Here is a 17639-nt window from a genome sequence, read left to right on the forward strand (position 1 = left end):
TAATAATGAAAATAATTAATGAATGAAATAAAAGAAAATCCTGGATCAAATTTGGTGTATAGAAAAATTACTTTTTTAAAAGGTGCCTATGAATGATATATAATTAATATAATGGATTATCCCAAAAAGTGACATGGGTTGATTTTCTATACTTGTTTGTCATATTAAACTATATCATGATGATATGACAGTTTCCCTTACTTGCTTATACATTCATCATGTCATCATTCATTCACTGAAATGTATGGATATGTACAATATTTAATTAGAATCACTTTAATTAAAATGATTTTCATTGAAAAAAAGCTCAGTATTTTTTTCTGACTTGATATTGCTGTATAATGTGGATGAATTGCTGGTGGTACCCTGTATATATTTGTGAGTATGTAAGGACCATGAAAAGATTGAGATGGAGAAAGAAATTATTTAGCTGATTTTAATCACTTGACATTCTTTCTATATATCAATGGCCACCATATATATAACTCGAAACCGTTCGTTTTTCTTATTGTTTTTCTTTTCTTTTTTTTGCATCAACATCATCATCATCATCATCGTTGTTGTTGTTGGGTGAAAATGAGAGCTTGAATCATCACTCACGAGAATATATATGTAATTTTAATCATTTTCTCTCATGAGGGTATGAGGATTAATATTGCTTGAATAAGAAAAATAAAGCTAAAAAAACCCCTTGGAAATAAAGATAACAATTATAATGATGATGAGATGATGATGATTTTGGCTCAGGATGTTCATTGAAATGCATATATATTGCATAAATAAATAAATGTATGAACCATATGATTTTCGCATAAATCACACTTGAATTAACAAACTAGATCTAGATCTAGATCGTCATTTATCAATCTATATATAAAATGAGCATTGAGAATATATCAAATCGATTATTGGAAGCTACCTTAATCGGATACTACTACTACTACTGTTTAGCCATTGGCCTATCAAAACATGAATATTCATTCAAAATGACATGCGTATCACATTTGATGATTTTAGATAAAAAAAATAGTTTTGATTTAATACCATTACTCATGATGATGATGATTACGCAAATGATGATTGTGAATTCCAACAAAAAAAACACTAATTAACAAAAAAATCTATTTCTATGAATTCTATCATCATTATCATCATCATCATCATCATGTTTGTTCATTAGCAAAATAAAAAGCTATATATATGATTATTATTATCCTCATTATTGCCTATAAAATAAACGGGAATAATCAACAATGTTGGAAAAAAGAGAAGAAAAAATTCTTTCTATAATGGACATACAAAGCAATAGTGAAAGTTTTGCATACAAAAAAAATTGAATAAATATTATTGTAATGTCCAATTTATTCCTCAAAAAATTTCAAAATAAAAATTTAATAAATTTTTTCGGATTATGAAGGAATAAATTCTCATTTTGTTTGTTCCATATTCATATTTTAAGTGCATTGACACACACACACACAAAAAAAAATTCTGATTCACTATTGTAACGTTATTATTTGTAAGAAAATATCAAATACATAAATAATTCAGATATATCGATGTACAATACGTGGAAAAACATCAATATATGAATAATTTATTTTTGTTTATTTGATTAACCATACTAAATTTGGATTCGTATCGATATACAAGATATAACTGTAACTTGAATAGAAAAAAATATTAAAATTTACTCATGAAAAACGTTGATTTTCATCGTAAAATAGTACAAAAGATTCCTAGGTGAAGATTTTTTAAATCAGCAACACATACATTTGTCATTTGTTAACGTTTTCAAAAAAAATATCACTCAATAATAAACGAAAATGGAAAACATACGATATGTGTCAACGGTAGGAGGCAGTTTTTTCTAGATTCGATTAGATTGACATTCAATCGACTTTCAAAAGAAAAATATTAATATTATTATCATTTCTCATTCTATTCAAACATCTTAAGTTTTTTCGATGAAAAAAAATCAAATATTAAAAAAATTCTTCATTTATTTTTGTTATTAAATTTTTTCGTTTTCAAGTCATTCCATAGGACAAATATAATAAATTCAAACGAAAACATGATACGAAATGCACATAAACACACACACACACACACTATACATCAAGTTGACGAGAATGAGAAAAAAAAATTTGAATTTGCTTAGAATAAAGTTTACATAGCCTACGATCACTGATTATGTATGTGATGTTACAGGGCATATAATAATAATATTTGAAAGAAAATTCAAGATTAGAATATAATGAATGAATAAATGTTATGCATCAATAACTGTAGTAATTTTATTAATATTATCTTGATATATAAGAAAAAAAAGTGTGGGGAAAAAAAGAAGAGGAAAAAAATTGAAAAAACTCAAAATTTGGTTGGTTAAGTTTCGTTTGTGTGTGTGTGTATGTATGTGATAGAAAAACCTAAAACTTTTTTGTATATGACAAGAAAGTGCAGCGCCTGTCAGGTGCTTATCATAGGCCCTCCATTTACACCAGCATCAGCAGTAACAGAACCGTGATTTTCGTAATTTTATTTTTATTTTATTTCATTTTGATATTAAATATGTTTCGTGTATGCGTATGAGTTTACTATATAATATAAATGTCAATAGTCCAAAAGGATGGTGTTTTTTTTCATTTATTTTTTTTCCCATTTCTTTAGTTTAGTCTAACTAACTGTGGTCGATTGAATTGAAATCCAAAGTTCCGGTATTCCAGAGCAGAGTCTGCTCCAATTATGAGTGGCTGGTTTTCATAAAGCACTCATAAAAATTATTATATATAAAAAAAATTATTATTATATATATTACTTGTGTGTTATTTGAGTATTTGTTCATAATAATTTCAATAAAGTAACCGAAAGAAAAAAAAATTACACTATGAAGAAGAAAAGGAAGTGGTATCTTTCATTGGGCTGTGAATGTTGTCAATAACCAAAAGAATATTCGATGTATAATATAAAAAAGATATAAGAAAGAAAAAAATTCCATTTCAAATAAGATTTGCCCTTTGCTCCGCCTTATTTATTAGATGGGCAAAAAAAAGTGATGATGATGATGATCATAACTTTTTTATAAGTTAAGAAATATTTATAACCATAACTATACAGATTTAATATTCTATATATATGCTTTTGTGTGGCCCTATGACGCCAAAAAAAAATACATAAAATGGCGTAAGTGTGTGCTACCACTACAATGAATGGTATGAGTTTTAATATGAATTATGTAATAGTATACAAACACATACAACCTGAAAAGTATGGTAAGACGAAAAAAAAACAGGCGGGCATTAGTTTAAGTTCAAATGAATGAATGTTGGCTCCATCATCAACAACAAACCAACCAACCAATCATCAAACCAAAAAAAATAAAAAAATATGAAAAATGTAGAATCCAATCATAGCTAGATGAAGAAGTGAATAGAAAAAAGAATATATGTGTGCAGCGTTCAGTGATGATGAGGGAGGGCATCATCATCATCATCATCAAAAGCTGTCACACATAGAATAGGCTACAAAACTAATACCATAAAGAAAGAAAGAAAGAAGAGAAGCGATGAAAAAATGGGCGCCATTAAAAAACAAGCTCAAATAATTTAAAATTGCAGAAATAGAGAAAGAGAGAATTAAAAAAAAATTATCGTTGAATGACATTTATGATTGTGCGTGTGTATAATAGGGTTTTTATTCATGGTTGAAATCATTATAAAAAAATATACATAAATAAACAAACACACGGGTCAAATGTCTTGTAAGAGAAAAAAATAAAAACAGGATGAAGACATGGATAAAACCTTGAATACAATGAAAAATCTTATTATCCATTCACCAATGATAATGAATAATAATTATTATAGATTCAGCGAGTAATCTTTGTATTGTTTAGGCTCGTAAAGAAACTATTATCATAATGGCCATGAAGAAATCATCAAAAGCCTGTTGTCATTGTATAGTATTTTATTTATAGAAAACTACAACAACAACAACAAAAAATGATAATTTTTCAAAAGATTAAAAATATTTGATATTAATAAAAAAAAATTTCATTGCATCAAAACGGAAACAATAATAATAAATGTTCATTTGATATGAAAGAAAGATGAACATTGTGATTGAAACAAAACCCCAAAATGATGGATGTGTGTATGGAAAATAATGATAAAGGCAGAGAAATGACGAAAAAGTAAAATAAATGACAAACAAATGAAAAATTGGCATCATCATATAAAACAAAATAGTGTATACACAAATGTAAATGGATGGATCAAGTCGCCATATTCATGTCATGTTATTAATGCCATGTTGAATAAAGTTTTTTTCTTCTTCTTTACACTTTTTATCCTTGGGTTCCATTCATGGGTGGCAGTCATTCGCTCTATCTATCTAATATATACATTGCTTCCACATGACAGAGTTTAATTTGTCTTCTCAAATTTTTGTTTCTTGTATTTTTTTTCTGTATAATTTTTGTTCCACTAAGATATCTTATTCATTCATTTGTTCATTATTATATTATGATTATTATTATATTAGTTTTATTGTTATTTTTGGTATATTATATTTGAATAAAATATTAAGGGAAAAATGATTTGAAATTCGCACTGTTCTCATCTAATAAGCTCATCATTCAAAACTTGAAATTCTTTCTAGCTATATGTATGCATGAATTCAATGTGTGTGTGTGTGTGAATGATTAAAACAAACAGAATTCAGTAAATGGAGAATAATAATCAGTTTTTAGTATGGAATAATGTCAATTTTATGACAAAACGACAAAATTACGACGACAAACATTGAACATTGTAAATGATGATGATCATAATGTTCAAGCCATAAATGTTGATACCATTTAGTTAGACAAGTTTGCACCAAAATGAGTATATTCATATACTACCAAATTCTGTGTGTTTATTCATGTTCAATATCACACTTCTTTATTCATTTATCTGCCAGAATTGTCAGCTCATATAATAATGACTTATTTTTATTACGAATAATTTACAAATGACTTTAAATGCAACATTGAAATGTTAGATTATTTTTCCAAATAATGACAAAATGATGAAAGTAACAACTAAACTCTTTTCATTTATAATAGTTAAATGTTGTATACATACATATGTTTATAAAGTATAAATGTTAAAATTGTATCAAATTCTGAAGGATGAAAGATTGCCGATTTGTTCACACTCAAACAAACTTCTTGTGTTTCAATTCTATATACATTGAACATTTGTATTTTTGTTTTTTTTTCGAAAAAAAGTTGAATAATTGATAAACAGAAAAAAAATTACAATGAAATTATTTTTGTTTATCAATTTGAAACCACATATGACCATTAGTTTATATGTGGATCATAGAGTAAATATAGAATTTCCCTATAGGGGTGAAATGAATGAAAAAATTATGAAGAATTATCCATTCATTCATTTATTCATCAATCCATCTTTTATCTTGATACAAATTATTTCGGATTTAATGTTCATTTGCATACACACACACACACACACACACAAGCACATTCTGTCGATTCGACTCATTTAATTTCTAATTATAATTTAAGCCGTAAACCGTTCAATTTTTTTTCTTCATTTTCGTTGCTGCTTAGAATAACTGGATGAATAAATATGACAAACGTCGGTATGCCAAACGCAAAAGGGAAAAATCTTGTTCTTGTTGTTGATAAAAATTATTTTCTAAAAATAAATAAATGTTTCTTTAATTTTTTTTTCCAACCAAAAACAAAAAATTCTATAACTTTCGGTCAGTGATATAATGAAAACAAACTAACTGATTCTGATATATGAAAATGTAAATGATCATAATGATGGTCGATAATCTTATGAGACAAAAATGAATGTCTATAGTTATTTACTGAGAGAAAAAAATATCCGTCTTTCAATCTAAGCATCAATAATAATAACAACAACACAAACAAAATGTTTTCAACCACTGGAATAAACATTCATCTGGAACTATACGAAAAAAAAATAATGTTATTCCTTGTTCGTTATTCGTAGTTCAACTACGGGACTAACTAACTCGGAAAAAATTGAATCAAAAAAAAAACTTTTAGAAAATAAATGAATAAATGAAAAAAAAAATTATGAATTGATGATGTGAAACGATCACATTCACAATCTGTGTGTGTGTGTGTGTTTCATAACGGTCTGTTTAAAGTTTTTTTTTACTTGTTCTCGTCTGAGTCATAAAAATTCAATTGATATTTATTTTTTCAATCAATATTTATGTTGAAAACATTCAATCGAATCAATATTACCATTATGGAAAACACTATCAATAACAACAAACGAGAAAATGATGCAATGAGAGAAAAAAAAATTCATATAAAATAATAACATTTATATAGTCGACAGAATCATTTTTTATGAATGCAAAAAAAAGAGAAAAAAACGAATACGAATACGATTGACATGACGACCCTACCCGTTTTCTTTTCTTTTTTTTTTTTTTTGTTTGTTTATTCGTTGGTATATATGAAACGAACGGAATGAAATTCATTTGCATTTAAATATATGTACCGGGAGATTCATTTATCCAATGAACTATTTATAAATATTGTGAAGAAATAGAAACGAAAAAAAAGAGAGACCAAAGACTTCAACATATACATGTCGAACCCTGAACTGTATTACTTTCTGTATAAAGCATATGATGATGTCATATATGTTGGACAATTTGATGTTATGATTTTTAAATCAATCTATTTATCTATTCATATATTGGTGTTTTTTTTTGTTACGGTTTGTCATCCATTCAAACGTTTGTTTGACTGTTCCGGTTTTGAATTTATTTTGAAAAGAAAAGTTTTATGGAACAAAAGAGTCTCTCGAACTGAATGGATGTGTGTAGAGCCCATAGAAACATTGAGCCCACTGTTAGTTTAGATTAAATGATGATGTAAGATTACAAACTGACATAAACAAACGAAAAGAAATGAAAAAGGGGCATAAATGTCAAACAAGATTGTACAAAAAAAACTGAAGCCGAATTATTGGTTGTCCCAGATGTCAATTAATTTTTTTCAAATGGAAATATAATGCTCATTTTGGTTATTGTTGTTCATTTTTTTCCCTCAATTACAATAATATATTATGATTGATTTGAACTTTAATCGATAAATATTGTACCAAGTAATATCATCAACTGAAAAAGTGAAAAAGAAAAAAAAATTCAATTTTAAGAATACATGGAAACAAAGGTAGAACACTAATGATTAATTGAAAATTCTTTTCTCCAATATTTTCTGGACAAATGTATTAATTTTTTTCTCATTTCTAATAATCATTGACAACGAATAGACAAATTATAAGACATATAAGTACAAACTAATGAATAGATCACGAATGTATGCAAATTGAAAATTTTTCATTGTCTTATTTGTTTGTTTTGTTTGATTTCTAATTGAAAAATTTAATTTCCAAACCGATCATCATTATACATAAGGATGTCAAACACACATTACATCTCAATGGTAACTTCATTATAATCGCCAAAAACAAAACGAGAAAAAGTTATTAAGGATCAAGAAATAAACTATTCGCCATTCTACAATAGTAATTAATTGATAATGGAAATGATCATTTTGGTTTCGATTTATAATGATGATGATCAACTAAGAGAGAAATACAAGATAAATAAGAACAATCGAATCAACGTAAAATAAATGAAAAATAAACAAACATCCTCATCAGCTGAAAAACAAACAGACATTCTCAATTCATTCAATACATATGTTTGATTGTTTTTTGTCTTGAGTTTTTTTTGCACTAATAATAATATCATAATGAAATAGAATCGAAACAATACAATACAGGTAGCTCAAGCCACTTGTGTATATACAAACCATGGTGATGGTCATTTTTCATTGAAATTATTATTATTATTATTATAGCTACTTATTATTTTTCTGTGGAAATGGCAATATAAATACATAGGTACATGCCAAATACGGTAGATGCAAGTTTATACTACTAGTGGCTATTAGCTAATATCATCATCATTATTATCATCATCATCATACATAATTACCATTATGGCCATATCAATGATGATGATTTTACCTGATGCATTGTAATAAGCTTGGTTGTTGTTGCTGTTGTTGTTGTTTTTTTTTGTTATCTTAAAAAAAACCATCAATGAATGGATCATCCCGATTTGGATAAATCAAAGTAAATATAACGATAATGATGATGATGATGATATCGTGAAATAAGCTAAATACGAATGTTTCACATCATCACAATTCGATTGGAAAAAAATGAATAAAAACAACTACATCGCGAACAAACAAACCAAACTGGAAAAAAAATATTTTACCAACGAGATGATGATGATGATTAGAATTGAGATAGATTATTATTATAACATAAAGATATATTTGAATGATTGAAATTGTTTTTTTCATTGAATGGAAAATCTGACAACAACAACAACAATCAAAGTATAAATAAATAAGGATTCAGATGACCCATCATCAAATCATAATTATAATGCATCAATAATTTTATGGCATTGATATTATTATGTCTACAAGCATATATATAAAACATTGTGCATATCTCATTCATATAAAAACTAATCTCTTTTTAATCTTTTTCTTTATATTAATGTTGTCGCAAAATAGTTTTTTTTTGTTTGTCGTTTCACACACACTCACACACACACACACAAACATTCTGTTGATGGAAATGGAATAATAATACAATGATGGCCATTTGTAATCATAATATACAAGTCAATTTTCTATTTTTTTTTTATAAGCCATGATGATCCATAATTCGTATGCGGCCAATTGTATATAATTGTAATTTACAATTATTATTACTATTTTTTTCACTATTGCTGAAAATTCTTGATTCTATATGATGATGATCATATCATCCTTGGATATATACTGTTATTAATTCCATTATTATTATTTGAACATTCTCCATCATCACGATTATTATCCTTTTTTTCGTGTGGGGGCAAAAAAAAAAGAATGACATATGAAAATAATACAACAACAATCGAAAGACTACTGAACCGATAAATAAGATACAAAAATTCAATGCTTCATATAAAAGATGGATACATAAATTATAAATGTACATCAATTTGAAATAAATCCGTTCTAATCTGTATAACAAACAGTATAAGTGTGTGTGTGATGATTATAATAGGAAATAATAACCTCGAAATTTTCTTTCTTATTTATCTAGAGTCAAATATTGTCATGGTGCAATAACATAAATAAAAATAAATAAATAAAAACAATTTGATATTGGTTTTTAAGAACAATGGGTTTTTTCATTTTGGCAACAATTTCATTCAATCATCCTAATGGTCAAGCAGACAAAAAAAATTTGGCTTATTTATTGAAAAACAAATATATGCCATGTGGAAAGTTGTTTAGAAAAAAAATCATACAATTTAGAAATTCTTAGCTATGTCGAAATTGTTTTCAAAATGATGATCATAACATAATAATTTTGATCAAATGGAAAAAAAAATTTTGGATAAATTATAGCCTAGGATTAATTTTTACATATACAAGTCATTCACATAAAGTCTTCTTTATTCATTGAGTATTTTGTTTGTAACAATTATTTTTGTAGCCGATCCAGAATAAAATTTATGTTTCATATGAGAAGACAAACAACACACACACACACACACACATTGAATGTAACTGAAAATAACAAGAATTAACCTACCGTTCAATATTGTAGACGTTGATGTGGTCGTTGGACTATTGAAACTATTATTATTTGGTGAACAATTAATGAAGTGACTAAAATTATTTTTTCCAATATTATTATTGGTTGATGTCGATACGAAAAGATTGTCTTGATTGTTGTTGTTGTTGTTGCTATTATGATAGGATTTAAATTTGACATCAAACATTGATGCCGGTGAATAGTGATTGATAGTCGATTGATTTGTAAATGTTTTTGCTTGCGTTTGATCCGTTTGATGATGATGGCCGTTTGTTTCTATTGAATTTTTTCGCCTACAACTATTACCATCGTGGCCATTGTCGATCGATTCTTGTTGAACATTTTGTTCGAAAGCGGCAATCGTTTCTCGTGTTATAATATCAATCGATGATCGTTTATGATGATGAGAATAATCAGATGATATTAATTTTCTTTCAACATCATCGCCATTATTTTGTTGTTGTTTAGCTAAATGAATATTCAATAATTGACAATTGTTTGTTGTTATCTTTGAATCATTAATTAAATTGTTATTGTCATTATTGCCTTTGTCATGATTATCATTTTCTGTAACATGAGCATCTAATGCAACCAATGGTTGAATATTAGACTGTTTTTCTTTTTTAAATCGTTTCAAATTAACACTATCAAAATTTTCATTATTAGTCGTTTCATCAATGAAATCATCAATATTTTTGTCGATATTATTATGATGATGATAATGACCTTTGTCTTGATTATGTTTACGATTTTGATGATTGTTATTATTATTATTATGTTTGTTGAAACGATGATTGCCTTCGAGCAATGTATCGGTCGAAAGCAATTGTTGTTGTTGTTGTTGTTGTTGCTGTAGATGATGATCAATTTCCGAATTTTGACTTTGCTGATCTTTGATGGCTACGGTATTATTATTATCATTGCTCGTTTTTGAATGACCGATTATATCTATATATAAAGAGACAAAATGAAAAAAAAACAATAATAAAAACATTTGAAACAAACAAATGGTATAATGGTTATCCAAAAAAAATTCGTATGATCAAACAATGGCTACCAATAATTAGATCATTACGATTTTTTTCAGGGGGGGAAGAGAGGAAGAAGAAGGAAGATAATTTCAAAATGTATTTGAAACAACCAATTTATGATGATGATTGCTAACAATAACAAAAATACTAATAATAATGATTAAAACAATCGAAAAAATGAACGTAAACCAAAAGAAACAAAAAAATTTTGTAGATCAATAAAAACTTTCAACGGTGTTCGGATATAATACTATTATAATATAACGGAGATCAATTTAATATCAATATATTGACGGCTTCATGTATTTGTTTGTTGGCAATTATTGTTGACGCCATTATTGATGTGGTGGTGGTGGTGGTGGCTGGGAAAATGGGAAGCCTATGGTGGCTAGTTGTATACAGAGTCATTCATATATGGGAATATTATTATAGAATCCATCTCTTTCTCTATATTTATATATTATCAAATAATGATGAAGATAATTGTCAATTTTATGAACCTGAATTTTGTCCAAATGTGTATATGGTACATTACATTTGTGTATGTGTGTGTGTGTGTGTACATATTGCCAAGGGATCCAAATATATCTATATGGACATCATCATCATCATTGTGGAATAAAATTGTGAAAGAAAAAAAAGAAAACCTAATAAACATTTCGTATTACATATAATTGTTATTAGCATTATAATAGCCGCAGCAACAATTCGTTTTTTGGATATATTTGATTCGTATTCCATATATCTATTGGTTCATTCATTCAATTTCATGATGATGATGATGATGAGCAAATATTTAATGCGTTTGCTGTCTATTTTTTTTTACTTTCGTTTCTGTGTGTGTGTGTGTGTGTGTTGCAGAAAAAAGTAATATTATATTTGATCATGATGATGATGAGAATAAAAACACACACACACACACCATAGACATTGTATTAATATGGGCTACCGATCACTATCATCATCATCATCATCATCATCATTATGGGCACCAAAAGTCATCTTCACCATGAATGATCAAGAAATAAAGAACAAAAAAAAAGAATAACGTAGTGTATCAAAATAACAAAGAAAAAAAAATCGAAAACAAATATCAATCTTAATTTTCAATCCGGTAATGTGTATATATTTATGATCATCATTAAAATTGAAAGTCATCATAATGTCCATGAAGCCAAGCAAAAAAAAATGATGATGAGAATAATGGCAGATCCAATCAATTCAACGCATATTGATTTTTTTTGAAAAGAATCAACATAGAATATCAAGGCATTTTTTTCTGCTTAGTGTTCAAGCAAAAAAAAAGAGAGAAATAATAGCCATAGAAACGGACAATTTCCGGCATTTTTTTCCGCTACAAAATGATCGTCATCATCATATATTTGACACATTCAATATATGAAAAAAAAATTCATAAATTCTATGTGAATAATAATGACGATTATTATTAAGTCACCAATCAAATAGAGTAAAATAAGATGTCAATTGGTTGTAAACAATGATAGAGGGTAGAGATAAAATCGGGACATATTTTCTATTGCATTATTGCGATAAATGCCTGCCAGCTCAACAAACTTTTCTATTTTGATGAATCAATATCAATAATATTAATACCACACACACGCATACAGACGTATATAATATTAAAAAAAAAAGATTTTAAAAGCAAACAAAAATTTCAGACAATTTAAACGATGAGGGTATATATATAATATAAGAATCGTATTCGTGTGTGCCACGTGTAGCTCGTGTGTGTGTGTGTATCATATAGCAGCAGTCAATTGAACTAAATCTATTCGGATGCAAATAGATATATATCTATGTTTCCTCAAGCCAATGTGAATGTTGTGAATGTGTCAATCTCAATAAAAACTAAACGATTTTTTGTTGTTGAATATATTTGCACAGACACACAAACACACACACACACACACATCGACCACGAATGATGAAAAATAATCCTTGAACAAATATGGATATACAATGAGAATTCAATCAGATTTCTTCTTTACTACAACCAAAATGATTAGTTATAATTCAAGTAATATTGAAAATTAATTTCATTTTTTTTTTGCTCATCTCATAAATAGTTGTTGGTTGATATTGGTCGTTTTATGATTTTTATATACATTATATTTGTCACATTTCAATCAATCCAAAAATGACTCAAAATCTATATTGAAGGAACTGGTGTTTTTTTCTGACTAGGATTTCAATATGGTATATTAACATATGAATGTACTCGATTCGATTCGATTCAATCTCATCGTTCATAACGTATACCATAAACACACACACACAAAAACACACAAACATATCGAAATAAAACGGATTCTAATTTTCTGGTATATAATAATATTCTATTGTTATTATTCGAGAGTATATACTATCAAATAAGTGATCCAACCAAAATGAAAAAAAAACGAAATGGTGCCAGGCCATCAAAATAATAATAATAATACCAGCCAAAAAATGAGAATAAATGAATGAATGAGACAATGGATTTATGTCTGTGTCATATAATTCATACATACATACACAAATAGGAAACAACCATAGTCCGGAACAATTTTCAAGAAATGAATCAAATCGAAACCCAGAAAAAAAAGTGGAGAGAATATATATATAAATATTAACCAGAAAGGCAGCAGAGGAAAATGAATTGAAGAATAGACAATGTAGAATTTGAATGAAGACTGTGGATTATTCGTGCGTAAATTTTAATTTGCCATCTTTTTTCCCTTGTCTTTTGCTTTCTAACTTTACTTGTATTTTTCATTTGATACAACAATATATCCTGTATGTGTATGCTCACTGGTTTTCGAATATTACATCTCTCTGCTCTGTTGTTGTTTCGGGTTGTTGGAAAACAGAATTTAACAGTATACATGTGTGGCTGAATATTTTTTTCTTTTTTTTTCTCTCTCTCTTTTTCTGATATCGGGGGTGGATGACGGTAGAAATATAAAAAGCAGAAATGAATGATCACATTTTACATTCACTGGTGGTTGAATAAATAGCAACAACAACAACAACAACAATGATACACAATTCATTGAGATATCGGTATATCATACTGTAAATAACGCAATGAATCAGAGTGTAAAAAATTGTATGATAATCTTTATTCAACTACAGAAAAAATAACATCGGACATTGAACGAGATCCAATTTGAAAATGTTTTCATACATTGTAAACATTACGAATTGACCATTGAAGAAAATGACTCTAGTAAAGAAATCTATCCAAAAAAAAAAATCATAGTAAGAAAATTCAATTAGAAATAAAAATAAGACAATTGCGTCTTATAGTCGCGATTTTAGGGTAATTGGTTTTGATGAGAAAAAAAACAACCAAATAATAGCGAAAGCAAAAAAAGAGAAAAAGACAGAGAAAAAAAACGATAAAATTGATGCACCAATTAAAATGGCGCCAATTTGGTGGTGATGGTTTGCATAAAATTTTTAAATTCTCAATTTCATTTGACCAATGTAATTTGCGTGTAATAATGTGGCTGGCAAATTTTCAATGATGGTGATGATGTGATATGAACCTCGAAAGTATAAAGAATGACAACTAAAAAAAAAATCAGAACATTTCAATACTGTGCGTGTGTGGCTTTGAGAAATCTGAATACAACAACGACAATAATCATGATGATGATGATGATGAGCATGACAATAAAGATATGTCACATGCATGAATATTTCTTTGTGTGTGTGTGTGTGTGTGAACATGTCACTTATCATCATGTTTATTCGCATCATTTAATAGTGTATAAACTGCTATTGTATAATAATTGTTCAACTTCAAATATTCGTATGTGTGTGTGTGTGTGTTGGTGTGCTTATCACAACAATAATAAATAAACAGCAGAATGAAAAGCACAAAAAAAATTTTGACAAATAAAATTATTATTATTATTATCATCATGTTCACAGTTGCAATTAATGCGTAAAACAATCATTATATTTGTAAAGAATTTCAAATCTTTACCGTCATATTCAGCACATTCATACATAGTACTTATGAAAAGAAAAGATGTGTCGAAAAGAATCTGATCTGATCTAAAGAAAATAAATTTTCATCATCATGAGTTCTTCATGTCTATTTCAGAATGAGGAATTCATTTACTACCAATATAAATGTGGAATTTCTTTTTCTATACTGTTATTCTGACCAAGAAAAAAAATTGTCGATCAAAAATATTGGCAATCAAAAAGTAATCAAAATACACACACACACACACATAGAGTAGTAATTAGATGAAAAAAATTTTTGTCCATACAGAAATCATCGTTTTTTTTGAATAAGATCCAAATGTAATAATTCAGAAAAAAAACAACAACAAATCGACAGCCAAACTATGATGATGAAGTAAAAAAAAATTCATTATTACAGCAATAAAAAACAAAAATCATTTGATCATTTTTTTTTCTTTCATTCGCTATTTTTGGCTATTATAAAAAAAATTTTGGGCAATTTGAAATTTTTTTTTTTTGATTTTCATATATCAATTGAACAGATGATTTCAATGATTGAAATTGTTGTATTTTATTTTTCTCTTCACATCCCCAAAAAAATGATGATGATGATGAAACATAACTATAGCAATGTCGGCTTATCATATAGAAACATTTATTCATTTATTCTTAGCCCAAATAATAACGATCATCATCATCATCATTATTATCAACAACGACGACGACGAAACACACACACAAAAAAAAAACTTGAATTTTATAACATAAACATAGACACAAATGTTTCAGCAAACGAAAGGAAAAGAAAAAACAAATTTTTTTACATGTCGAAAAAAAACATTGAAATTCAAAAAAAAAAATATATAATAACAATATCAATATCTTCATTTTGGAGAAAAATTTTTTTTCCTTATAAACAAAACACAAACAAACATTCATGAGAATTGTATATTGCCAATTTTTTTCAGAGAAAAAAAAACTAAAAGAAATATGCAATTGCAAACATTTTCCATAATAATAATAATAATAATAAAATACATATCATTCTATATCTAGAATAATGTTTTATGTCGATTTTTTTTCATTCGTTTGTGAAGAAGAAAAAAAACAACAACATAAACAACTTAATCATCCAATTCAAATGTTTCATGAAAAAAAATGACGATTTAATTTGTCATTTCAAATATATATTAAAAAAAATAGAAAGAATTTTGAAATCATAAAGGCGGAGATCAAGGAGAAGGAGGAACGATAATAATAATCAAATAAAAACGTTGATGATGATGTGATTGTTTCAATGACAACCGAAACCGTATGTTACAGTTACAAAATCTCATCAAAAAAAAATTATATTAAGTTGAAAATGAAATCAAAAGAAAAAAAATTGATTCTTTTTCAATGATTTTTTTATTTATTTATTTCCCCATCTGTGTGTCTACATATATACAATTTAAATGGTCATTTATGATGCTGATACCGATATTGAATCAAAATCGATAACGAGAAGAAGAAAAAAAAATTTCACAAGCCCGGATATATATCAATATTAATTATGTTCCCGACCTTTATAAATACATCAAACAATGGTGAGCATATAACAACACAACAAAGTATAGAAACTAACATAAAGCATCACAATTCATTGTCATAGTATTGGAGACAATCTAAAGGTTCATAATGGATGGTCATTAATCATTACGAATGAACCGGCAAGGGATCTATGTCCCAAATGATTTTTTTTTCTTCTTTCATATATACATCCACAATACATCAAACATATGCATTTACCATTGTTCAGCAAAATTGTATATATATATACGACACTTTTTTTTATTCAGCCGTATAAGTCATCTTTAAATAAAAATGTAATTTATATCAATATTAATAATACACACATACACGAATACAAACAAACAAACAAACAAAAAAAGCGACACATAATTTTAGAGTCCTATGGCTGTTATGATGATGTGAAGCTTTTCTTTTTTCATTATAATCATCATCATCATTATCACAGATCTAGATTTCAACAAAAAAAAAGATGGTTAAATGAACATTAGTCTAGTAAAAAAAAAATGAAAAAAAACCAATGAATGTGTATATAATATTAGAATGCTTGGACAGACAATGGACATAGACAATACAAATATATGTATCGAATGACCACCATAAATTGGCACCGTCAATTGAGTGTCGAAATATACATTTATTTATCCACATAAACACAAAAGAGCGATGTAACAATATATAATATGTATAAATAAAAGTGTGTCCAAGCAACAACAAAAAAAAGATACTCATTCACATCATCATCATCACCATCATCATGATCATCGACAGCAGCATTTAACCCTCAGAAATGAGCAATAAATTATCAAAATGTCTCGTGTTAAAAAGATCCAGAGTATATCGTATCATGTCGTTATCTCGGTCATATGTGGTGTGTGTGTGTGTGTCTATATCTTGGCATGCTTCTTGTCTGTATTTGTGTGTGTGTGTGTATTATATTCTGCTTTTATTTCTGGATCACTAAAAAAAATGATGACAACAACCATATATATCGACCGACCAATTTATTAACGACGACGACATATACACACACAAGAAGTGTTATGGATTCTCAATGTATGTATTTTTTTCGTTCATTCGAGTAGCCACCGGAATCGAACAATGTTTAACGGTAGCGATTATTGCTAAAGCTTTCTTCTCTCTCTCTCTCTCTCTCTCTCTCTCTCTCTCTTTAATATACACATTTAGCCTCTCATTTTTCTCTTATTTTTTGTTTTGGCTAGATTGGTGGCAATGGTTTTTTCTTTTTTTTGCGTTTAAGGCAACCCGAAAATGGAAAGCTATTAACTGATGATGATGTGTTTGCCTGGGTCGCCTGGGTTGA

At 27.6% G+C, this 17639-nt stretch overlaps 1 protein-coding gene across 1 annotated transcript in view; it reads right to left on the reverse strand.

The window, feature by feature from the left end:
* The window catches only part of LOC124491756 (uncharacterized), a 70058-nt gene that overhangs the window by 8401 nt on the left and 44018 nt on the right, over positions 1-17639 (reverse strand). The window contains exon 3 of the mRNA XM_075735164.1: positions 9729-10679. Within this exon, the coding sequence (XP_075591279.1) occupies positions 9729-10679 (951 nt within the window). The remainder of the gene's footprint in view (positions 1-9728; positions 10680-17639) is intronic.

The sequence above is a fragment of the Dermatophagoides farinae genome, chromosome 1, assembly GCF_024713945.1.
Source record: "Dermatophagoides farinae isolate YC_2012a chromosome 1, ASM2471394v1, whole genome shotgun sequence".
In the NCBI taxonomy this organism is placed as follows: Eukaryota; Metazoa; Arthropoda; class Arachnida; order Sarcoptiformes; family Pyroglyphidae; genus Dermatophagoides; species Dermatophagoides farinae.